This window comes from Pelodiscus sinensis, chromosome 8 (assembly GCF_049634645.1).
Source record: "Pelodiscus sinensis isolate JC-2024 chromosome 8, ASM4963464v1, whole genome shotgun sequence".
Taxonomy (NCBI): Eukaryota; Metazoa; Chordata; order Testudines; family Trionychidae; genus Pelodiscus; species Pelodiscus sinensis.
Genome location: NC_134718.1, coordinates 52,254,752 through 52,279,185, shown reverse-complemented (window position 1 = coordinate 52,279,185; position 24,434 = coordinate 52,254,752). Strand labels below are relative to the sequence as shown.

Sequence of the window (24,434 nt, the reverse complement as noted above, 5' to 3'; positions counted from 1 at the left end):
TTATGCATACTGTAAAAAATTACTTTGAACATTGTGAGTTTAATTTTTTTTCCTGCCAGGTGACGTTCGCAATGACATCTATGTAACATTAGTTCAAGGTGATTTTGACAAAGGCAGCAAAACAACAGCAAAGAATGTTGAAGTTACAATATCAGTTTATGATGAAGATGGCAAAAGATTGGAGGTATTTCTATTAGAAAATGTAATCTCGGAAATATTTCAGTGTATTTGCCCAAATCTTTCCAATATCATCTTGGAAGGCTTTTTAAATTTTATTTAAAGAATGCTTTGCCAAAGTTCTCTCACCATGTGTGACAAATAAATAAATATTGAGGTATTTATTGTGATGTGGTTTGATTGAAATTAATAAGTGATGAACTTAGTGCATGAGACCTTTTTTATTCTAACCTACATACCAGATCCTCTCTTTCACAATTGACTGAAAGTGCTGATTATTTTGTGCTATTTCAGATGGATATGTGTTTGTGGTTACATGTTTTTATTCCTTTTCTTTCAAGGGTGTGATTTTTCCTGGTGCTGGTGATGAAGCAATCTCGGAGTACAAGTCAGTGATATATTACCAAGTGAAACAGCCTCGCTGGTTTGAGACTGTCAAGGTATAGATGATGATAAAATAATTTGCCTCATACTGGGTTAATTACAAAATAAAATGGGAATAGGTTTTAATAACAAATCTTTAAAAACAAAATTAAGGGAATTAATGTGGTCAGTTGTGGGAAGGATAAAAGGATCAGCTAAGCAAAAGCCTTTCAAGGTTGCTAAGGAACATTGGCATTGAAGAGAATGTAAATTAATCCTCCATCCTTTTGGTCAAAATAGATTTTGACAGGGATATTTCACCATCTGTTTAAGATAACTTTCTTCTGTAAACAACAGTACAAAGAAATCATGGTAATCATATCTTATAATGACTTAATCATTAGTATATTGGGATGCTGAATTTATTTAAGCATCATACTAATGATGTTAAATGAACACCTTAGTAACAACTTTCTGAACTTGGTGCCAAAGTGTGAATATTAAAAATGAGGCCGTGGGTAGCCTTTTGAAAGACTGTTACAGCTGAAAATAATGTTAATTGAAAGGAGACTTGGCTAATATTTTTTTTCATTCTTGATATTCTTTCCAAAAAAAGAAGGCTCTTTCTCATTGCACTTGCAGCCAGGCGTTAGTTGCTGTGGGAATTATCAGTGCAGCTATAGTGAGGAAAAACCCTAAAGCAACGAGTTCTCAGAGGCCAGAATCAAATGACTTGGGCTTGTGGAAATTAAACTCAACCCTAGGGTTGGATAAAAATACCAGTGTAGATGTTCTTGCTTGAGTGGAAGGCAAGGCTCTGAGATGCTCCCCACCTTGTTGGGTCTCAGAGACCAGGATCCAGCCTCATTGGGAGCTATTTTTAGCTCTGTACTGTGAGCCCTACAAACCAGGGTCAGTTGACCTGGACTATGAAACTCATTACCGCAGTATTGTTTGTTTATTTTGCAGTGTAGACATATCCCCAGAAAACTATCTGTTGTGGTCAGAATTAATTGCAGACTTGTAGATCATCAACATGTTGCCCAAATTTAAATACGCTTAAGAAATCAGGACTGTTCTAATTATCTACTGAAGGGGAGAAATAGATTTGTAATTTTGTTTAAAGATTATTATTAGTTATTAATGTATCACCTATGTGTGTGGGACCTTTGGGAAAATGCACGGATGGGGTAAGGGTATATAATATGGTTGGCTAGTTTTGTGTATCTTGATGTGATTTACTTGAATTATTAGTAAGCTGAAGTTTTTTAATGATAGAACTTTGTGTCTGTACAAAGGAGATTGTTGAGATTGTGTAAATAACAACAACAATAATAAACAGGTTAGGATACACTCAGTCTTTAGATAGTGGAGAGCAGACGACATTGAGAGTGAAGGGAGTGGTAAGCGGGATGGCTCAAAAAAAAGGCTACCTGTACAGGTAGTATGGTGAGACCAAGGCAGATAGAGTGAATTGACAGTTGTTGACAGACCAATAGCATCCCCCTAGATCACAGAGAGAGAGTGAGACAGACAGACTGGTCTAGAGAGCTGTGTAGTTACAGTGTAAGTCTCAGGAGTCTTATTAGTTGAGGTGAGAGGAGCTGACAACATCCAAAGGACAAAAAATCTTATGTCCGTTCTTGACGCTGTGAAGACATGCTGCTGCCCATAGAATGAAGGACTCTTCAAGGGCTGTGCCCTGTATAACTGTGTAACGGGGCTACTTCGGGTATTTGTGGGAATGAGGGCTGATGGCTTTTGGTGTCTCTTTTGTAGCTTGCCTACTACTCCCATAAGATCATGTGATCTTGGTAGGCTTGGCTTTCTCCCACCCTGCTTCTGGTTGAGGGAGGGGATATTTCTTCCAGGAGAGCTAAGACCTTTAAAGATCTTTCATGGAAAAAGTGATGCTCGTCCTTAAATAGCCTGTTTGGAAAGAAGAAAACAAATTATTAGAAATGCAATCAAGCTAAAAGTACGTTATCTCTCTCTCTTTCTTGAAAATGCAGAAAATACATGTGAAGAATCCCTGTGAAAGTCTGGTATTGGTAAGTACTGTCTGAAGTTGTGGTTCTTATTTTTCTCTTCTGTTTTAATTTGTGAAGGTGGCAATTCCTATTGAAGATGTGAACCGCAGTCATTTAAGGTTTACATTCCGTCACAGATCATCACAGGACTGTGAGTATTTCAGTCATTCCCCTGTTGCTCCGGTCAGTTCTTGATGCCTAAACCTTTTATGATAGATTGTTTCTGGCCTTGAACTGATCAAAGGCTCTCCTTTGGTGTGGGGATGAGGTGGTGTTTCTACTATAACTGCTAGTCCAGTTGTTGTTGTTGTTGTTGTTGTTAATTTATTTATATTGCAGCACATTGGAGCCCCCTTTTACTAGGTGCTATACAAGTTGTCTATTTTCCTTTGTTTCCTCTCCTTCTCCTGTTAGCGTTGGTGCCCTCTTCCTTCTTTTCTGCATACCTTCCCAAGTCACCAAGTGAGAAACCCAGTAAATAAATCAAGTGCCAGCTTTGCCTTAAGCAAGAGGCTGCTGGATAACCAGGTAGTGAGCCTCTTGACTGGGTTGGGAGACACTGTGGTCTTGAATGTAAGGCAGTGTAGACCTGGGTTCTAATCCTGCTTCTGATATTGGCCTGCTCTTTGTTTCCAGATTGTTGGGTATGCAAGCTATTTGCCTGCCTGCAAATCACTATCAGTTGAGGTACTCTGAGTGCTCCAAAATGATACCTAGTGACTAAGCATTTTCCATGTCTTAGCGATTGCTGAGATTGCAGTTACTCAGTATAGCTATTATACATGATTTTTTTGGATAGTATGTCTAATTTTCAAAATCTGCAGTAAAATTTTGTGATGGTATTATTTTATGTACTAAATCTTTAATCAGATAAGTTGTACTGGATGCATTTTGAAGTTTGTTGTAATTCTAGACATTTACTCTATAATGGTTGAATTATAAAGAACAGTCTGTTATTTTGGTGTAAAAAATTGTCATAAAAAAAACCTTGGTTATTTTAATAGAATATTTAACAGTTCTGCTAATGAAAATAATGTGCAGAAAATTACCGTTATAGTTATTACTGTGAACTACTAGTTGCTTTAGTAAGGCACATTTATACGATGTTACTGTAGTTCAGGGGTGGCCAAACTTAATAAGCTGCACGTTATTCATTCATTGTAGACTGGGGTTCAGGGCTATTGTTTGTTCTTTGGTCTCCAGCTATATGACTGTAGCCCTCTTGTTGCATCTCCCATCGAGATTTCTGTTTAATCTGTCTTTTACCTCTATATTCACTCATGGCTATGGATCCTTGCTTCCTCATGCAGATGCAATGAAAAGAAAAAGTAGGCACTGGTATTGCTGGCTACCACACTGGTTGTAGCATGGTACAGTCCTCCGTGGCATTCTTTGGAAAATCATGGGAGACAGGAAAGATTCCAGAGGACTGGAAAAGGGCAAATATAGTGCCCATCTATAAAAAGGGAAATAAGAACAACACAGGAAACTACAAACCATTTAGTTTAACTTCTGTGCCAGGAAAGATAATGGAGCAAGTAATTAAGGAAATCATCTGTAAACACTTGGAAAGTGGCAAGGTGATAGGGAACAGCCAGCATGGATTTGTAAAGAACAAATCACGTCAAACCAATCTGATAGCTTTCTTTAATAGGATAACGAGTCTTGTGGATAAGGGAGAAGCGGTGGATGTGGTATACTTAGACTTTAGTAAGGCGTTTGATACGGTCTCCCATGATATTCTTATCAATAAACTAGGTAAATACAACTTAGATGGGGCTACTATAAGGTGGGTGATTAACTGGCTGGATAACCGTACTCAGAGAGTAGTTATTAATGGTTCACAATCCTGTTGGAAAGGCATAACAAATGGGGTTCCCCAGGGGTCTGTTCTGGGACCGGCTCTGTTCAATATCTTCATCAACGATTTAGATATTAGTATAGAAAGTATGTTTATTAAGTTCGCAGATGATACCAAGCTGGGAAGGGTTGCGACTAATCTGGAGGATAGGATCATAATTCAAAATGACCTGGACAAATTGGAGAAATGGTCTGAGGTAAATAGGATGAAGTTTAATAAAGACAAATGCAAAGTGCTCCACTTAGGAAGGAACAATCAGTTTCATACATACAGAATGGGAAGCGACTGTCTGGGAAGGAGTATGGCAGAAAGGAATCTAGGGGTCATAGTGGACCACAAGCTGAATATGAGTCAGCAGCGTGATGCTGTTGCAAAGAAAGCAAACATGATTCTGGGATGCAATAATGGGTGTGTTGTGAGCAAGACATGAGAAGTCATTCTTCTGCTCTACTCTGCGCTGGTTAGGCCTCAGTTGGAGTATTGTGTCCAGTCTGGGCACCGCATTTCTAGAATGATGTGGAGAAATTGGAGAGGGTCCAGAGAAGAGCAACGAGAATGCTTAAAGGTCTAGAGAACATGACCTATGAGGGAAGACTGAAGGAATTGGGTTTGTTTAGTTTAGAAAAGAGAAGATTGAGGGGGGGACATGATAGCAGTTTTCAGATATCTAAAAGGGTGTCATAAGGAGGAGGGAGAAAACTTGTTCTTTCTGGCCTTTGAGGATAGAACGAGAAGCAATGGGCTTATACTGCAGCAAGGGAGGTTTAGGTTGGACATTAGGAAAAAGTTCCTAACTGTCAGGGTAGTCAAACACTGGAATAAATTGCCCAGGGAGGTTGTGGAATCTCCATCTGTGGAGATATTTAAGAGTAGGTTAGATAAATGTCTATCAGGGATGGTCTAGACAGTATTTGGTCCTGCCATGAGGACAGGGGACTGGACTCGATGACCTCTCAAGGTCCCTTCCAGTCCTAGTATTCTATGATTCTATGATACTATGCCCCTTTATTGCAGCTGATATCTGTTCACTGCACAATTCTCCCAACCCTTCACTCTGCCACTGTAGCCCTCTATAGTGGCAGATGCACTGCTCCTCTTGTGCCAGAGGCGATGCCTAATGGTTGTGGGACCACCTCCTTTGACAACTCTGCTGCTACCGTAGGTTTCTTCAGACATTATTCAGCAGAAGATCCACCATTCTCCTAGACTCTCAGGCACACCTCGGACTCCCAGGTGTGTCCACCAGACCAGTCATGGTATGCTCTGGCACCACTGCCTTGCTATACGCCTCCTTAGGGCCCACAGTATCCTCAGGACCTGACCTTGTAGGCACACTGGCTGCCTGTACCACTGCCCACACAGGCCTTGTATCCTTTATTCCAGGTCCCCGCACTGGAACCATCCTGCTTGGATCTGGAAATAGAGACGGAGTGGGAGCTGGTCCCACTTGTCCCAAAAATGGACTCTTCAACTACACATTCTCTAGCCTTGGGACTGTCTCACATTGCATTGCCGATAAACATCAACCTGCATAGGCAGCCTGGCACACCCAGTGTCTTGTACTCCATGCCTAAAAAGGCAGGTATTTTGTACCATTCAGTGGGCTGATTTCCTTTCTTTCCCCATCCATCCCCCATTTCGCTGGTGGTGCGAGCAGCATTAGAACAGGCGAGGCAGCACTCACCTTCCAAGAGTGTGGCAAAATGCCTGGTCTTCTGGGACGCAAGACTTCTTGCTCTGTGAACCTACAATTCCTCACATCCACTACCAGCCTCTACTAGTGAAGGATGATTTAAATTATTGTACCAAGCTAGAAGAGTTCTTTGAGGATCTGCCACAAGACAATCATTAACATTTCCAGGTCCTGATGGTTAGCTTGCAAGCGACAGTGGATATGGCAAACACATCCTTCTGCTTCCTGGCAGAATGTTTCTTCATTGTTACTGCAGAACCACAAGCTTAATAAGAGTCAACAGTGTGTCACTGGTGCGCAAAAAAAAAAAAAAAAAAAAAAAAAGCAAACACAATTCTGGGATGCATTAACAAGAGTATTGTAAGGAAAATAGGAGAAGTAATTGTTCTGCTCTACTCTGCACCGATTAAGCATCAAATGGAATATTGTGTCCTGTTCTGGATGCTGCATTTCAGGAAAGATATGGAAAAACTGATGATTAAAGGTCTAGAAGACATGAGCTATGAGGAAAGACAGAAAGAATTGTGTTTCTTTAGTTTGGAAAAGAGAAGACAGAGTGGACATGATAGCTGCTTTCATGTACCTAAAAGTGGGGTACAAGGAGGAGGGAGAAAAAATATTCTCCTTAATCTCGGATGATAGGACGAGAAGTAATGGGCTTAAATAGCAGCAAGGGAGGTTTAGGTTGGACATTAGGAAAAAATTTCTAACTATCAGGATGGTTAAATACCTAGAGAAGTTGTGGAATCTCCATCGCTGGAGTTATTTAAGATCTGTTTAGACAAACACCTGTCAGGTATGGTCTAGATTGTGCTTGGTACCTGCCATGAGTGCAGGACTCTGGACTTGATGAATTCTCAAGGTCCTTTCCAGTTCTAGTATTCTATAATTCTATGTGAAAAGAGGCCTGGCTGCACTCCTCTAGCTTTCCCCAGAAAGGTCCATATGACCATCCAGGACCACCCCTTTGATAAAGACTTGTTGTTCTTGGTGAAGACATAAGAGTCCCATCACTCACAAAGGACTTAAGAGCTACTCTCTGGTCTCTCAGGTTGTACACCCTGGTGGCTCTTCAAAAGGAACAGAAGTCACCCTTCTGGACATGCACAGGGTCAGCATCTACATGCTGACATTTCTAGTTTATATGGGCTTGAACAAATACGCAATTAACCAATAAGCATGGGCTTAGCAGTTAATTTTATTGACTACATGCATTTCTTCCCCCTCCCCCACTACCTCTGTATCATGGAGAGGGGGAGCAGGAGCTGGTGCCCGTGAGGAGCTGGCTTAAAAGTCCGCACTCCACAACTACTGGATCTGCCTCCCCCACCCATGCTGCTGCCTCTGATAGAGAGGCAGCAGAGTGGAGGGTGAGGGGGCTGGCTGGAGCCAGTACACTCAGGCATGGAGGCAAGCAGGAGCTGGTGCTGTGGGGAGCTCCCTGGTGCCGCCTGCCTCCCCTGCGCTGCTGCCTCTATTAGAGATAGCAGCGTGGGTGGGGGATGGTAGGGGAGGCTGTCATGAAGCAGCCTCCGTCTGCGGTGGGCCCAAGCTCCCCATGGACAGAGGCTGCTCTGTGGGATGTTGAGCAGCCTCTGTGTGTGGCAAGCTCAGACCCCCTACAGACAACTTTTCTCCTTCCCTGATCGCACAGTATCTCCTGAACAGCAAGCTGGGTGCTCTCTACATTACTTCACCACCTGTTGTGCCATCAACCAAGGAGACCAAAGACGTGACTGTGGGTCATGCCATCCTGAAGATGGCAATACCTGTTGCATCCTTGCACCTACCTCTAAGCTGATCTGAGCTTAATACTCACCTGTTTTTGGAGTACATTTGGAAACTTTCATTCAGAGAAGGCAACTGGAGGTTCTTAGAGATGTGTGGTCTCGGTTTGTATTCCAATACCCATTCACCATTTGCTATGCTGCATACAACCCTGTTCAGCAGTAAGAGGGTTACTAAAGGTGTGTTGGCCTGCATGACCTCTTATAACCTCTCCTAGAGCACAAAGGCAATGTAGGATTCATACGTGGGTCAACAAACACTGCTGCTGAAAACCTTACAGCAGTTTGCATTGGGAATGCAAATAGGGACCACGCATATTGAAGAACTTTCAGTAACAGGTAAGTAAGCTCCTCATCTCTACTGCAATGTAATTATGTGCCAAGCTTTTATTAAGGATGCTTATGTGTGGGCTGCTTTGGGATAAAGGCTGACTTTTTTGTTTTGCATTGATATAGTGACTAGTATAATGAATCCTTAGCTATATGTAGAGCTCCTGGGTGCTATGGTAATACAAATAATAAGTGGTATTAATAAACTAGCTGAAAAACTTTCATTCCAGTTATAAAAAATATAAAAAAACTTTCATTCCAGTTATAAAAAATATCACCGTGTTGTTTTATTTGTATAAAAATGTAGGTCAAAATTTTAAAACATTGGTGCCTAAATTGAGCCTTTTAAATCCATAAGCAATCTGACTTTTAGAAATACTGAGCACTGAGCAGCTCCCAAAGAGGTCAGTTTTAAGAACCTGGTTTTTGAGAGTGTTTATTTTACTAGCTAGATTGTGCCTTATGTATGCGTCCTTACTCAATTTCTTACCCCTTTTCCTGCATATGGGAACACTTATCACTGCCAGACCTTTTCTAAGTGATTTTTCCTTGAGATATTGGAGAAGGGTGTCTGTCAATATCTGTTACTTAAACTATGCTATGTGTCTTATTTTTTTAACAGCCAAAGATAAGTCAGAGAAAATATTTGCTTTAGCATTTGTGAAGCTGATGAGATACGATGGAACAACTTTAAGGGATGGAGAGCATGATCTTTTAGTGTACAAGGTATAATTCTAAAGATATTTGCATCAGTCTGCACAGATTTGGTTATTGTGAAAGCTTCACTTTATGGACTCTATTACATATAAGTCTAGGTATAATTACATGCAAAAATTACATTGAGAGAACATTGTTAGCAGAGTCAAGCACTGGAAATGTAAGAAGGATTGGGTGATTTCTGTAAGACTCCTTCAGAATGATGCCCTGAGGGCTCATCAGGACCCAGTAGTATGTGTCTTACAATTGGGATACTCGGAAAAGTGAGGGGAAAGTCTTCAATAAGTTGTACTATGCATGTGGAAGTGGTGATTTTGTAGGGTTTGTAACTTGGTTGCATATGGATGGATTTTCCTGGGAAGCACAAAGCATGCCTTTGGTCATGTAAATTTCAAACCAGATGAGTGCTAATGCTGTAAAAAAACAAATAAACTTTAACCTTGAAATTTTTCTAAAACAGGAACAAATGTTAAGTACATTGACCATAGTTATGAAGAGATTTAGGATAAATCCATTTATTCGTGTTGAAGGGTACACTATATAACTTTGTCCTTTATTATTTACATTGTTTTTCGTATTGCATTTTAAATAAAAAAATCTTTCAGGCTGAAGCAAAGAAGTTGGAGGATGCCTCAACATACTTAAGCTTGCCATCCACGAAAATAGAATTGGAGGAAAAGGGGCACCCTACAACTGGGAAGAGCATGCAAAATCTTGGAAGCTGTACCATCAGCAAAGATTCTTTCCAGATTTCTACTCTGGTTTGTTCAACAAAACTCACTCAGAATGGTGAGTTGTTAGAAGAAATGTTTCTATACCCCATGTATCCCCTTAAGTTGCCTACGGTTATCAGTGTGAAGGGAATGTATTATTGTTTTCTTTTATGAAGGAAGTTTTATACTGCTGGTGAAGAGTCTTGATTGACCACTGGCAAATTAAGTACTGTCTAAACACAGCACAAGTGCAGTGTGAGAAGTGTCAGTGTAGCATCCAAACCTTGCTCTGCCTATATGATTTAGTCATTCCCTATCTAAGGATCAGAGAATATTTGCAAGCAGATTTAAGTGAAGGTTCATGAGGGTGTAAAACATGGCTATAGGCACAGAAAGTAGTAGTGCGGAGGGTGAGGGTGTATGCTGGAGCACCCCTAGGTATTGCTCCTAGTGTCGCGGCCACCTGGCTCACAGTAGGAAAGAAGGGGGCAACTGCCCTGCATCCTGCCAATACAAAAGAGACCAGGCCTCCCAACTGCTACGACTGTAGCTGTATCTGGGGCCCAGGTCCTTTAAATTGCTGCTGAAGTGCTGTGAGCTGGGGGTGGGAGTGTGCCAAGGTCTGGGTAGCACTGAGGGCTGGCAGCCCCCAACCCTGCCCCTTCTGGGGTCATGGAGCCAATCTCCTCCCGCCTTGCAAAGGTGCCTGGTGAATCTGTCACCCTCATTGCCCCTAGCTGCCTGGAGGCTTCGCTCCCTGCCCTGTGTACTGCTGGACAGCTCTGCTGCTGGCCCCAGAATCTTAACCACCCACCTCACGTGCGGGGCTCCCAGCTGCTGGTACCACTGCCAGCCTAGGGTTTCTACCATGGGTCTGCATAGAGTGTTCTCTGGGCTCCATTTGGCCTCCAGCCCATTCAACCAGGGGCTCAGCTGCTGGCCCAGTGTCCTAGCTGCTGGCCCAGCATGAAGGATCCCAGCGGCCAGCCCTAGTTATAGGGAGTAGTGAGAGGCACAGAAAGGGGGAAGTGTGGAGTGTAGCTCCAGCACCCCCTAAACAGGACGCCATAGGATTTTTCTAAAACTTTACAGTTTCTAGCATGGGTGGAAACTGGTGTGTGGGAGAGGATGATGGGACACATTCAACACATTTTTTCAAAGCGCTTTTGTGAATAGAAGAGCTGGTTAAGAGGCTGCTGTTGTGCTCACCGATAGGCTGCCTTGTATTAATTTTGTGCGATGTTCTCCAAGGATATGTCTACACAGCAGTGTTATTTCAGAATAACTGATGTTATTCTGAAATAACATAGTCTGCATCTATACTGCAAGCAGTTATTTTGACATAATGTCGAAATAATGTCGAGCTGGAGGACTTCTTACTTTGACTCCTGTAAGCATGATTTTATGAGGAGTAAGGAAAGTCAGAGGAAGAGAGTGCTCTTTCTTGGACTTCCTGCTGTGTAGACTGCACCAAAAGCCAAAATAAGCTGTTTTGACTTGAGCTACGTCAATTGCATAGATTAAGTTGCGTAGCTTAAATCAGCTTTAGCCCTGCTGTGTAGACATACCCCAAGTGATAAGTTCTACCCTCTTTTTATGTCTGGCATAGTGACCAGAGCAGGGATAGATAGAAGGGTCTGGAAGGGAGGAGAAAGCTGCCAAGCCTCCTCCTGGTGTGGCCAGGAGGGCTTTGGTTTCCTCAACCACGGGATGCTATTCCAAGAAGTACTGCTAAGCAGGGATGGGGTTCACCTTTCGAGGAAGGGGAAGACCATATTTGGATGCAGACTGGCTAACCTAATGAGGAGGGCTTTAAACTAGGTTTGATGGAGGCAGGTGACCAAAGCCCACAGGTAAGTGAAGAACGTGGAGACGTGGGAGTTGGGTTGGAAATGGGAGGGAGCATGGGCTATAATAGCAGAGAAAAAGGAGGGACTAGACAGAATTGGGAGGCAAAATCAAATCAGTATCTTAGATGCCTATATACAAATGCAAGAAGTATGGGGAATAAGCAGGAAGAACTTGAAGTCCTAATAAATAAACACAACTATGACATAGTTGGTATCACAGAGACTTGATGGGATAATACACACAATTGGAATATTGGTACAGAAGGGTAAGCTTACTCAGGAAGGATAGGCGGTATAAACAGGGAGGAGGTATTGCCTTATATATTAAATATGTATACACTTGGATGGGTGTAGAAGACAGAAGCATTGAGAATTTCTGGGTTAGATTAAATGGGGTAAAAAAACCAAGCGTGATATTATGCCAGGTAGATGAGGTTGATGAGGCTTTTTCTAAACAACTAACAAAATCATCCAAGCGCAGGATTTGGTGGCTATGGGGGACTTCAACTATCCAGACCTATGTTATGAAACTAACACAGCATGGCACGGATTATCCAATAAGTTTTTGGACTGCATTGAAGACAATTTTTTATTTCAGAAGGCTGAAAAAGCTACTGGGGAGAAGCTGTTCTAGATTTGATTTTAACAAATAGGGAGGAACTGGTTTACAGTTTGAAAGTGGAAGGAAGCTTGGGTGAAAGTGATCATGAAATCTTAGAGTTCATGATTCTAAGGAATGGTAGAAGGGAGAACAGCAAAATAGAGACAATGGATTTCAGGAAGGCAGATTTTGGTAAACTCACAAAGCTGGTAGGTAAGGTCCCATGGGAGGCAAGATTAAGGAAAAATAACTGAAGAGAGTTGGCAGTTTTTTAAAGGGACATAATTAAGAGCCCCAAAGCAAGCTATTGTACTGCATAGAAAAAATAGAAAGTATGGCAAAAGACCGCCTTGGCTTAACTAGGAGATTGACCATGATTTCAAAATCAAAAAGGAGTCATATAAAAAGTAGAAACTAGGATAAATTACAAAGGATGAATATAAGCAAACAATACAGGTACATAGGGGTAAGATCAGAAAGGCAAAGGCACAAAATGAGCTCAAACTAGCTAGAGACATAAAAGGAAACAAAACGACAGTCACACCCACACACACGGGCTCGACAAATAATGTAATCTACTTGCACGTGGCAAGTAGATTACAACCTGGAAGAGCCGGCGCAGAACGATCTGCACATGCGTAGAGCACAGAATCGCGTGGCTGGCGAGTGGCGTTCGCTGCCGCTTGGCGAGCCCTGTGTGTGTGTGTATCTATAACTATAGCTATAGCTATATCAGAAGCAAGAGGAAGACCAAGGACAGGATAGGCCCACTGCTCAGTGAGGAGGGAGAAACAATAACTGGAAACTTGGAAATGGCAGAGGTTCTTAATGACCGAAACAAAGAAGTCTTCACCAAGAAGTCTGATGATGAAGGGATGCCTAACATAGTGAATGCTAGCAAGAGCTGGGGAGGGCGGAGGTTTAGAAGATAAAATAAAAAAAGAATAAATTAAAAATTACTTAGAAAAGTTAGATGTCTGCAAGTCACCAGGGCCTGATGAAATGCATCCTAGGAAATCAAAGAGTTGATAGAGGAGGTATCTGAGCCTTTAGCTATCATCTTTGAAAAATCATGGAAGTCAGGAGAGATTCCAGAAGACTGGAAAAGGGCAAATATAGTGCCCAGCTATAAAAAGGGAAATAAGAACAACTCAGGAAACTGCAGACCAGTCAGTTTAACTTTTGAGCTGGGAAAAATAATGGAGCAAGTAATTAAGAATTCATCTGCAAACATCTGGAAGAAAATAAGTAGGTGATAGGTAACAGCCAACAGGGAGTGGTAAGGAACAAATCCTGTCAAACCAATCTTTTAGCTTTCTTTGATAGGATAACAAGTCTTGTGGATAACAGAGAAGCAGTAGATGTGGTATACCTAGACTTTAGTAAGGCATTTGTTACGGTCTCACATGATCTCATCAATAAACTAGGCAAATACAACTTAGATGGGACTACTATAAGATAGGTGCATAACTAGCTGGATAACCATTCTCCAAGAGTAGTTATTAATGGTTCATAATCCTGCTGGAAGGGCCTAACAAGTGGGGTTCTGCGGGAATCTGTTTTTGGACCGGTTCTATTCAATATCTTCATCAACTATTTTAGATAATGGCATAGAGAGTATGCTTATGAAGTTTGCCGATGATACGAAGCTAGGAGGAGTTGCAACTACTTCAGAGGATAGGGTCATAATTCCAAATGATCTGGACAAAATGGAGAAATGGTCTGAGTAAGGACAAATGCAGAGTACTCCACTTAGGAAGGAACAATCCATGTCACACATACAGAATGGGAAGCGACTGTCTAGGAAGGAGAACTTCAGAAAAGGATCTAGGAGTCATAGTGGACCACAAGCTAAACATAAGTCAAGAGTGTGATGCTGTTGCAAAAAAATCAAACATGATTCTGGGATGCATTAGCAGGAGTGTTGTGAGCAAGACAGGAGAAGTCATTCTCCTGCTCTACTCAGCGCTGATTAGGTCTCATTTGGAGTATTGTGTCCAGTTCTGGGCACCTCATTTCTAGAAAGATGGGGAGAAATTGGAGGTCTAGAGAAGAGCAACAAGAGTGATTAAAGGTCTAGAGAGCATGACCTATAAAGGAAGACTGAAAAAACTGGGCATGTTTAGTTCAGAAAGGAGAAGACTGAGAGGGGACATGATAGCAATTTTCAAGTACCTAAAAGAGTGTTATAAGAAGGAGGGAGAAAAATTGTTCTCCTTGGCCTCTGAGGATAGGACAAGAAGCAACAGGCTTAAACTGCAGCAAGGGAGGTTTAGGTTGGATATTAGGAAAAATTTCTTAACTGACAGGGTGGTTAAACATGCATTGCCTACGGAGGCTGTAGAATTTCTATCCCTGGAGATATTTAAGAGCAGGTTTGATAGACATCTATCAGGGATGATCTAGATGGTGTTTGGTCCTGCCGTGAGGGCAGGGGACTGGACGTGATGACCTCTCAATGTCCCTTCCATTTCTATGATTCTATGAAGCCTCACCCTCACTGTAGAATGGGTCCCATGGCTGGAGTTTATAGATAAGGAATGCAGCATAAGGGATGTGAGTACCATACACCCTTCAGCTCTTACCTGCTTATTTGATCCCTGCTTTTCATGCTCCTTTGGCAGCCTCTAGTGTAGTCACTGGTACTGCTCACAGAGTCATTGAAGCAACTTATCCTCTGCTCCAGCCAGCTCTTCTTTCATGTTCACTCTGTTCCCAGGGAGTTATTTGCTATCTTTCTTGCTTTTAGGCTGGTGGATAAGATTCGGGATATAGGATGGAGAAGTCTTCTGGGGGAGGTGGAGTCATCTTGGAACAGGAGGTAGACATTAAGGGAGTCACTGGGGAGAGAGATCATGTAGTTCTTGGAGGCGGGCTAGTTTGGTGATGTATGGTGGGAGCCCAGATGTGGGCACCTAGAAGGAATCTAAGGGGTATCACCTAAAGAACTCAAGTTCTCTGCAGTATGTAATTTCTCTGTCCTTTCTTTCAAAAAAAAAAAAAAAAATGTGGTTGTCTGTGCCTTTGAGAGAGCTTAAATTACTCAACAGTTCATATTTGCAGTATTTTGAAATACTGCAATATCAAATTGACACAGGTTAATTAGAATTTTCAATGCATTTATCACCATGAATGATTGTGCTGATCATTTGTATTTTACGTAAGTGATTATAAATACACACATACTGTGTAATGTATACAATACTGAGTGATGTGTTACTGCCAATAACCAATAAGATTGTCCTGTAAACTTATTCTGTATTTAGTTTGCTATCCAAATAGAAAAATCACAGGTTTGATGCCACTTCATAGTCACCTCACAATTATACTGCAGTACTTTGTGACATCTCTGAAACACATTCCTGTTGTTTTATATTCAGAGCACATAAGATTCACTGCAGTCAACCAATTTTATGGCATAAGGAGGTACTTAGCAATAATTCTGAAATAATTTTTAAATTGCAATCCAAATATATGATAACATCTTCTTAACACAATATTATAGATTCAGAAAGTATAGCTCACACAATCCATTTGCATTGCTGACTACATTATTTTAGTTTGTGATTAATAATGTTAATTGATACAGTGTTTCTTATGTGTTTATTAATTTTTATTAGAATTCAGAAGTTTGGTCAATTAGTTAATGGGGCTTTAATGGGGGTAAACATAGCTTTATACTTTGATTAATGCTGTCATCCTTATTTCATGTTACTGATAATTATGTTCTTGTAACTTCATTCAAAACAAGCACTGTATAATATTATGATGTTAATAAAATCCTTGTATATTCACTTATAGACAAGTTAGAAAGAAAATATATATTGTCATCAAGGAATAACATTTTATTAATTTAAATATTGGTGTTCTGTTTTTAAAGGGGTGTAGTCAACTTAGAAATTACACTTCTGCCTGCAATTGTTTTAACTTATTGCTAAAAATAATACCTTTGATTTTTCTGATTTTCTTGTTATAATATTTTTTAAATCTCTTCAATTTGCTTACTTTGGGCATTTGATTGCCCTTTGTGTATAGTCAGTTTAACCATCTGTACAAACAGCAATTGGAATAGAAAAACGCTTTAAAATAAGAAAATATAATTGCAAAATCACAATTGGCTGGGACTTCATGGTTAGATGTACTTCTTGAGACTGCTTTTAACTTACTTGTTAAAATATATTTCAACTCTGTGGTATCCCTTTAACATACTTGGGAAATAAAATCCATAGAATTGCTTCTTTTAATGGCTTAGAGAATGATTTCAGAGGGGTAGCCGAGTTCGTCTGTAACTAGAAAAACTTAAAAAACAACAAATAATCTAGTAGCACCTTGAAGAGTAACAAAACATGTAGATGATACCATGAGCTTTCGTGGGCACATGCCACTTCCTCAGATGGCAGTGTTGAGGTTAAAGATTCGTTTTTTTCTTTTTGATGTTCTGCTGCATTCCTTTTATTAGCCATTTTACAGTATGTTAAATAGTTTTATGGCTCTTTTAGCAGTTTTAAAATTCAGCTTTTTTACTTCTCATATGTCAGTTATAATACGTCTGGTTTTGTGTTTTCCTTACATTCAACACTGCATATTGGCTGCTTATTATACCTGTTTGACAACATGATCTTTTGGAATTCCATTACTTCAGTGGCAGTGCCTCTCAGATGTTGTCTGACTATCAGTTCTAGAATGTATGCCATTAACAGCTAGTCATTATTCCTAAGTAGCAAATATTGGGCACTGAAATTAAGAATTTTGTTCGTTTCTCAGAGCAGAAATTACCATTTGGGGGAGTTCATTGGATGCTGAAACTACCTAAGTCTGAAGAAGGATGAAAGACAGCTTATACATTTGCTCTTAGCTAGTCAGATAAAACTTGTCTATTTCAGAAAAAAAAATTAATAACTAGTGGCTAAAAGTAAATCTCTTAAAACCCATTCTTGGTTATTTTGAGTTTCTATTTTATTGCCAATTGAATTAGTAATATTTTTCACTTACTACTGCCCTACTTTGGGAAATATATCTCTTTAGAAGGGGCAGTCTTTTTTTTTTTTAGCTTGCACTTGACAGATGAAAGGATTTTTTCCCCTTCCTCTCCTTCTCCTTCACTTTAATCTGTTTCATCCAAGCGAGTGTCTCTTTCACCTTCAACTTAACAATGTATCTCTTTACATAGTGTTATGGTATTCACTTTAGAGACAGTAATAGCCTTGAAATATGTGTTAATGCTCAAAAAATTATGCTATTTCACATTTTGCTAGAGGTTATTTAAGTATTCTGCAAACAAAACCTTATCTAGTAAGAGCTTGACCTTGTGCTTTGAAACAATATTACTTAAAGAAACCCTTTTTTAAAAGGAGTAAATTGCCATACTGTAGTATTGTTTAAAGCATTAATGTGTTTATTATGTACTTTACTGAGTTATGTATTTTTAATTATATATTCTACAGTCTCAGAATACATCCACTGTATTTTCAAAATACATTTCTTGATCACCTCTTCAGCTGGTTTTTGCAGGGTTTTTTTATTATGTCTCAGAAGATCGAACCCCCTGCAACTTCAAAGGCATGATATCTATGTCTGGATTTGTTGGAGGGGATGAGGGGAAGGGTGTAGCTCATGTAAGGGGTTTCCTTTCTCTTGGGATTGAGAGAGGGATGGGGCCATTGTGGAGTGGGAGAAGCATCATGTAACTTGGTCTGGCTAGTAGGGTTAAGATAATCCACTGGCTGTTGTTCACCACCACAAGAATATATGCACCCCCATATATATGCACCCCCAACTCACAGCTGGGTTAGAATAGCACTAAGTTGGGTTTGAGTTTTTCTTAATCTACTGTAGGCATTGCACTAGTCACCTTCATTGGGACTGGAAAAGAATTTTGTCTCACTGCTAGATTGGCCAAGCAGAAAGCACTTATACCTTACCCACTGCAGCTGAGGTACCTCGTAAAGTGGGACAAACATTCCATTCAGGTTATTGCTGTGTAGCAGATGACAGGAGTCCAGGGCAGGTGACTCAGAGAGAGTCTAGTTCTGTGTTAAACTAGAGTTGAAAGTGGACCAAGGGGAAGGCCCATAAAGAAGCTGGGAATGGGGTGGGGAATCTAAATGTTTGGTACATCAAGGAGACAAGGCTAGGGCAGTGAAGCCCCAATAATGGGCCGAGGGCCTGAGGGAACCCTCAAACTGGTAGAAATGATTGTAGAAGGAAACCTGACTTGCACTCTAAGGCTACGTCTACACTGCAGCACTATTTCGGGATATCAGAGGTATCCCAAAATAGCTCTCCCATGTCTTAACAGCAAGCCTGTTATTTCGAAATGATAGGCTCACTGTTCCGATGTCCCTGTAAACCTCATTCCACGAGAAATAAGGGGCATTTCAGAATAGTGATTTATTTCAAAATAAGAGCTGTGTAGACAGCACCAAATTACAAAATAAGCTATTTTGAAATTGACTCAAAATAAGCTATGCAATTTGCATAACTCAAATTGCATAGCCTATTTTGAGCAATGGGTGCAGTGTAGAAGAATTAGTGTCTGATAGCTCCTGGATGGACCAAAGTGTTGATATTAAGAGAAGAGCACTTTCTCAGCCTTCTTTCTAAAAGTGCCTTTTTCAGATGTAATATAGTCTGGATGGCATAGTGCCAGGTATTGTTACCATAATTACCATTGAGTTTTCATAGATGACATTCTCACAGTAAATGAACTTGGAACTAGGAATATAGTTCTAGTATATTTCAGCACTGCAGATATACCTTGGTGAAATATGTAAACAGCCAGTGAAAATGGAAGTGAATTTTTTATTTATTATTAATACAGTCTTGGTATGTGAATGAGAGCATAACTCCCTGCAGTACATAATAATTGAATGTTTTTCTCACTTCTAGTGGATCTCTTGGGGCTTTTGAAATGGCGATCTAACACAAACTTGCTGCAGCAAAATTTGAGGCAGTTGATGAAAGTTGATGGTGGTGAAGTGGTTAAGGTAATGAACAAGTTAAAATTTTAAAATGATTTTGATATTCTAATACTTGTGTCCCTTTATATCAAGTATTTATATGGCCCCCATATGAATGCTTCACAGTCTTTAATATATTTATCCTCACAACACCGCTGTCAAGTAAGGAACTACTTTTAAATACAGATGTGTAATGCACAAGGTTTTAAACTATAGATATTTTGAATACTGCAGTAAGCTTGCTTTTATAGGCACATTTAAATGCCAAAAGGGATTTGTATTTAAACAGTACAGTCAAAATTTCTTGAAATTACTGCTGAGGGACAGTGCCTCAATCATTGTGAGGTAATAAAATGCATAGCAAAAGTTGAATTCTCTAAATAAATATTAAGTATGTTTTATTATGTTTGAATGTGGAGTGCAAATATCACATTTCAGCAAGTGTTGCTAATATTTTCTTTAATTATGTTTCCTGCTGAAGATGTAGCTCGGCCAAATAATTTACATTTGCCAAGGCCATAAGTGCACTGAGTGATTGTAAAGACCAACATAAAGACAGGTTTATTTATGGAAAACAGTAGGCTTAGACTTTATTGAATACATTGTACTAAATCAAATCCAATAATGTCAGCAGAAGTAATATATCAGGAGAAGATGAACTATAAAAGCCTTTATGCTTCTATTAACCAAATTAAAATTCAAATCAAATAAAAAAGCACTAATGTATGCTTCATCTTAAGGAAATTTTGCACAGCTGAGACAACAGCCATTGTTCTTTACTGAGTAAGGATAAAATAGCCTCTTACATAGGAGTTTGCAGACTGGCCTTGTTTTATATTTTTGGCTTATATTACTTGATAGCTATAGCTTATTACTAATTCTCACTGCCAACAAATGTTATCATGGGTGATTTTCATTGTACTCCAAATTACTTTGGAGAGTACACAGCAAGCAAACACTTCAGTGCTCTGTGATTACAGAAGGTTAACAGAATGAAAAACAACTGAAAATTAAAACAATATTGCAGTGAACCTATCTTCCTCCTCCTGTCACATGACTGTTCCCCCACCTCTCCATGTAACCCACACACCTGCTGGGTGTGGTGTACCTACCCATGTAGTGGCACCTAGACCACTTACAAACAGAAAAAGTGAGCTTGTTCTACAGCCTTCCCTGAGAGCCAGGTGGCTTTTTAGCGTTGGTGGTAGAGGCTCATGCACCAAGCTTCCACCTGCAGATGTTAAAGTCACACACACTTTTGTAGACAAAAAATAAATTCTTGGCCTGTTCATCAAAAAGCTTCCTTCATTAATAGAGACATGCACCAATTTCTAAAGTATGAGAGAAAATTCTTAATTCTTAGTAGTTTAGTCTGTATAATATTGAATATTTATTTTTTATTTGTAGTTTGTAACTTTTCCTTTCTGTTCCTCCTCATTTGTTTTCCTTTAAGCTATGTCCATTTTTCCATAGCACAATTTTAATTATGTCTGCTTGATCAAGAATATTCAAATTATAATAGATGATTACAAATATCTATCAAAATATCTTTACATACTGTACTAGTGTTCATACCTCAATAGTGAACATAATAGAGACTTGTCAGATGTTTGATTCTCATCATACATCAGTAGTACCAGTAGAACAAATGTTATCTTCTTTCAATGGAGATTATGATTTTAATGGAGTTCTTCATATTTGCTCTACAGACATAACAGTACAGAACAATAGTCCTTATTCATGACATGCCTCCCTGCTTAATGTGTCCTCATGCTAGTCACTAAATTCCTGCCACAGTCTGCAGCAAGATGCTATTAGTAGTTTGCTTGTGGTACTTCTACCCTTTATAGCAGCGTTTCCCAAAGTGTGGTCCACGGCACAGTACCAGTCCTTAGGAAAAAAAAATACTGTCCTCAGAAAAATTTGCATGCACGATTCTTGAGAGAGAGCCCACTGCCCGCGGTGTCTCTGCCGGGCATTCTTCCGGGCAGCGGGGCTAGATCCTGTGGGCGCTAGGACCCAGGGAGAAGACCGGGCGCACTGACACAGAATGGGAGCCAGCACCGGCCGATAAAGCAGGTGGGATTGGGGCCAAGAGGGGGGCGGCTGTGCTGATGCTACCTCCAGGGACCACCGAGGTTGTGCAGGCTTTCCGCGGGGCCGGGGGCCAGTTCTGAAGCTGCACGCAAGGTCCCAGAAGCGCACAGGCTGTTCTCCCCCCACCCCAACAGTCGGCGTGGTACCTAAAACTGCAGTGGAGAGGGGGTGGGGATCCGGGACTCCGCTGGCTCCGGCTCCTTGGGTAGCACACGCTGCCGTGGGGCGCGTACTGCCCCAGCAGTTGGAGCTGGCACGGTCTGGGATTCCCTCTTCCCCCTGCACAGGAAGGCATCACGCGTGTGATGGACCAGTGTTTCAGGTACCGCAACACTGTTTGGGGGACGGAGGAGCAGTCCGTGCACTTTCTAGGCCTTGGCATGCAGCTGCAGGATCCCCAGGTATCGGTCCCTGTCCCCTCCTCCCCACCCAGACTCCCACAAATACTCTGCCCCGGCACCCACCAGCACCCTGTCCTCTGCCCCAGCACCCATTGGCACCCTGCCCAAGAACCCTGTCCCAGCACCCACAAGCACAGCTGAAGTCACATTAGTGAGGTTTGAGGAGTTTGGAGGGGTTGTGTTTTTGTATCTCACTTGTGTGGCCCTGAATGAATTTTCTGTGGGCCAGTGACCCCTGACTCAAACAGGTTACTTGCCTTTCTTATAAGTAAAGATGATGCCGAAACCTTTTGTGTTCAACAGTATTTTATTTAAAAATGAAGCCTGGCCAACAAACCCCCAATTGGGGCAAGTCATCATCTGGCCACAGCATCATAACACTCCTGTACTTCCTGCCCCGACTCCAAATCTGAGCCTATTATATACTGGAACCCCCTGTTCTGAGCCTCTCACACCCCCTCATCCTCAATCTTCTGCCACAACACTCTTGCACCATCCACACACTGCAAATCTGTGTCCTGAGCCCATCATATTCCCAACCTCTCTGCCCTGAGCCCCTCACACCCCCAACCCAAACTCCTGCACCCTCACAAGCCTGTGTCTTGCTCAGCACCCCAACCCTCCATCTGAGCCCAGCACTCCCCAGCCTGGAGCTCCCTCCCTAAGCCAGCATCCCCTTCGCCACATTTTCCTGCATCCAAATTCCCTCCCAGAGCTTGCACCTCTCACTCTTTCCTACACCTAAATCCCTCATTCATACCCCAGAGCCTGCACATCCTGTCTCAACCCAGTTTATATGCATTTATATTTTTGGGCCGCAAAAGAAGGTACTGAAAAAAACAGGTTTCCAACTATATAAAGTTTAGGAAACCTTGGGCCAAACAGTCTAGCCACCATTCTATCCATCTTACAGTCCATTTATCCAATCTATACTTCCTTAACTTGCTGGCAAGAATACTGTGGGAGACCATATCAAAACCTTTGCTAAAGTAGTCACTGGGGGCTTTGGAAGAACCAGAAACAATTTATTTGCATATTCATCATTTGCTTAATGAATATGTAAATGTGAAAATAAATGTTACCTGTCCTCCAAAAGCTTGTGAATGGGTTTACTGGTCCCCAGTATCAAAAAGATTGGGAACCACTGCTTTATAGCCTAGAAAAATTAAAGCAAATACATGTGATGCCCAAGTGTGCAAAAATATCTAGTCATGGCACGTTTTCACTACTCTGTGTTCTTTTTAATGGATTTTAGGCATGCTCTCAAAAATCATATGCTTGGGAAAACTTAACTCTCTCCCACTGAAGAATAAATGTTTAAACGTAGACCAGTGTGAATTGCCAGGCTGTTTCCCCCTAATTAAATGAATATGAGTGCAGCATTGTTCTACTAAGAATCAAAATGTGAAGTCAAAACCTGATTTTGGCCCCAAGTTGCATGCCCATACAGAAATGATGTTGCAAGCTCTCCTTCTTCTCTGCTTTTTGCCTCCAGATCTTAGTAGCATCATATTATGTCTACAGATTCCTTGGAATGGAAATTGATGGCAAAAAGATTATTTCATTGGGTTACTAAATTAAAGTTAGTTTGTGATCATTAACAGTGATTCTCTCTGATTGAGCATTGATGAGTCTGCTAAAGAACCCAAGACACTACCTGAATGCGATCTCACAGGCTGTTACATAGATTTATTGAATCTACTCTACTCCTCTTGTTGCAGGAAGTCCCCCTCCCCAATAACATTTATTGGTTAAAACAAACAGCATACTCCACCCCTAAACTTGAATCCCACTGCAGCAGAAAACTGCCTACTAGTTTCAACTGAAATAAAAGGCATTTGCTGTATAAAACTATATTTCCTTATAAATCTGAATCTGAGCACTTGTCAGTCAAGCAGAGGAGATGGTGTGGTTTTCTGTCCCATCTAGTAATACAAATTGCCAGGACACAGAATTGTTGGATGGGAAAACTAAATGCTTCTTACAACCTGAAGAACTTCATCCCTATTTGCTACTAGCACATAGAAGGAAGGAGTATTAAATTAGATGGTGTTAGAGCACTTTTTGCCACTGTGCTGAAACCAAGTCCCCTTTGCTAATCTGTTTTTACTTTCATGTTGTACAGATCAGGGTATCCCGCCAACTGTCTAGCGAAGATTCCTCTTCAGTTACAATGATAGAGGCTTGTAGGTTTTTTTGGGGGAGGGCTGAGGGAGGCAGAAGGTTGTGTGTGGCATTTCCCATGCCTGCATGTGTGCTATTGGTTGATCATTGTGGTTCTGTGAATTCGTGGAACCCTAAATATCTGTGTAGTATTTTCTGTTAATGTCAAGATAATTTCAAAGCATCTGAGTACTACCTGATTTATTTAGCATGAGTCTGACTTGCTTGTTTGTGTTTTGTACTGTGATACATGATGATTTCTCAAAAATTGCATGTTTATTTTTAATAACAGTGTGTTAATATTGAATCCTGAAACACTTTATTGGTATATTCACGATAACAAGGAAAGGTTTCTGTTCAAGTACTTTTAAGTGCTCTTATAACTGGGGAGAGGAGGAGATGCATTTTCTGACAAATGAAAAACAAAATGTGAAAGAATTATTTTTCTATTTTCAAACTAGATGTTTGATGTTTATAGTCAATATAATGTGAAAATAAAAATTATTTTGTAGATACCTGTAAAATATCAATTTGGGAAACTTTAATCTCAAATTTCTTGTAAAATATAGTGACTATATTTATTTGCAGTTTTTACAAGATACACTGGATGCGCTTTTTAACATAATGATGGAGAATTCAGAGAGTGAGACGTTTGACACACTGGTCTTTGATGCTTTGGTAAGTTGACATTT

General features: G+C 40.7%; 1 protein-coding gene across 2 annotated transcripts in view; it reads left to right on the top strand.

Moving 5' to 3' along the window:
* Nucleotides 1-24,434, top strand: part of DOCK1 (dedicator of cytokinesis 1) — a 572,428-nt gene that overhangs the window by 104,260 nt on the left and 443,734 nt on the right. For both annotated transcript variants that reach the window (XM_075935276.1, XM_075935277.1), the window contains exons 14-20: nt 60-184; nt 519-617; nt 2,649-2,721; nt 8,864-8,967; nt 9,564-9,747; nt 19,011-19,108; nt 24,331-24,420. In XM_075935276.1, the coding sequence (XP_075791391.1) occupies nt 60-184; nt 519-617; nt 2,649-2,721; nt 8,864-8,967; nt 9,564-9,747; nt 19,011-19,108; nt 24,331-24,420 (773 nt within the window). The remainder of the gene's footprint in view (nt 1-59; nt 185-518; nt 618-2,648; nt 2,722-8,863; nt 8,968-9,563; nt 9,748-19,010; nt 19,109-24,330; nt 24,421-24,434) is intronic.